At 67.5% G+C, this 1,095-nt stretch overlaps 1 protein-coding gene across 1 annotated transcript in view; it reads right to left on the bottom strand.

Moving 5' to 3' along the window:
• Positions 1–421, bottom strand: part of CAMSAP3 (calmodulin regulated spectrin-associated protein family, member 3) — an 8,898-nt gene extending 8,477 nt beyond the window's left edge. The window contains exons 1-3 of the mRNA XM_014538583.1: positions 386–421; positions 138–260; positions 2–54 (exon numbers count right to left, since the gene is read on the bottom strand). Of these exons, the coding sequence (XP_014394069.1) occupies positions 2–54; positions 138–260; positions 386–421 (212 nt within the window). The remainder of the gene's footprint in view (position 1; positions 55–137; positions 261–385) is intronic.
• Between the last annotated feature and the right edge of the window lie 674 nt (positions 422–1,095).

The raw sequence follows: 1,095 nt of genomic DNA, 5'->3' as shown, positions 1-1,095 counted from the left end.
CGCTGCTCTCCTGGCTGCCTCCTGCTCCGTCTTCTCCTGCAGCCGCCGGATTGTCTGGGGGGCCAGGAGGGGTCAGTGCTCTGGTCACGACAACCCTGTCTCCCCCCCGCCCCCCATCCTGGCCCGGCCCCACCTACCGTGTCCACCCAGAAAAGGAGCTTGTGCTCCAGGCTGGCCAGGGCCAAGGGACTGGGCAGCGTCTTTGTCCACTCCAAGGCGAAGGCAACCATGAGGGCGTCGATGACAGCGAGGTGGGCTCCCTGTGGGGACAAGGTCCGAGGGTGAAGGGGAAGCAGCTGGAAGCGGGAGGGGCTGGAGGGGCAGGGGTCCGGGAAGAGCCCCTCCGGGTGGGCTGGGCTTTGAGGGCAGATGCCAGGCCTTAGGCTCTGGGGCGCCGTGTAGGCAAGTCCTCCAGGGCCATAGGCGGAGTATTGATGGGAGGAACCTGGCCTGGTAGGAGCCTTTGGGGGAGGAGCCAGGCCTGGTGGGTGGAGCCCCCGAGCCTGGGGGGCGGGGCCTACCATGAGGACAGTAGAAGGGCTCCCACAGCTCCGAGGGCACGTGCTCTGTGGGCGGGAGGGTGAGGGCGAGGGCAGGTCAGGGCCACGGGGACCCCCCCCACACACACACACACACACAGAGGATGGCACCGGGAAGGGAGAGCCGGGGACCTGGCTGAGACAGGAGAGCAAGTGGAGGAGTTTGCAGAGGAGGCGATGGTGTCCAGGCAGGAGGGCGGCCATGCAAGCACAGGTCAGGGCGGGAGACAGCAGTGCCTGGGGGAGGGCCGGCTGGGGAGGTCTTTGGGGGGTTGAGGGGAGGACAGTAACAATACAACATGCCTAACCGCCTTCCCTGGGTGCTCCACGGCACCCCTGCAGGCTCCTTCACACCTGCAGCCCTGGGACCAGCAGCCCGGGAGCAACTGGGAGCTCCAAAACCCAGGCACCGTGAACAGCAGCCTGCCTAGGGCAGGCCACGCGGCTGGGCAGTGAAGGGCCTGGCTCTCAAGTCCAGGCCTTCAGCGGACACCCTCAGCGGGGAGGCTGGGGGGCTGAGCTGGCAGGGCACCGAACAGGTGAGGTGGACAGACTG

Source organism: Myotis brandtii, unplaced genomic scaffold, assembly GCF_000412655.1.
Source record: "Myotis brandtii unplaced genomic scaffold, ASM41265v1 scaffold193, whole genome shotgun sequence".
Classification (NCBI taxonomy): domain Eukaryota; kingdom Metazoa; phylum Chordata; class Mammalia; order Chiroptera; family Vespertilionidae; genus Myotis; species Myotis brandtii.
This window is presented reverse-complemented; position numbering and strand designations above follow the sequence as displayed.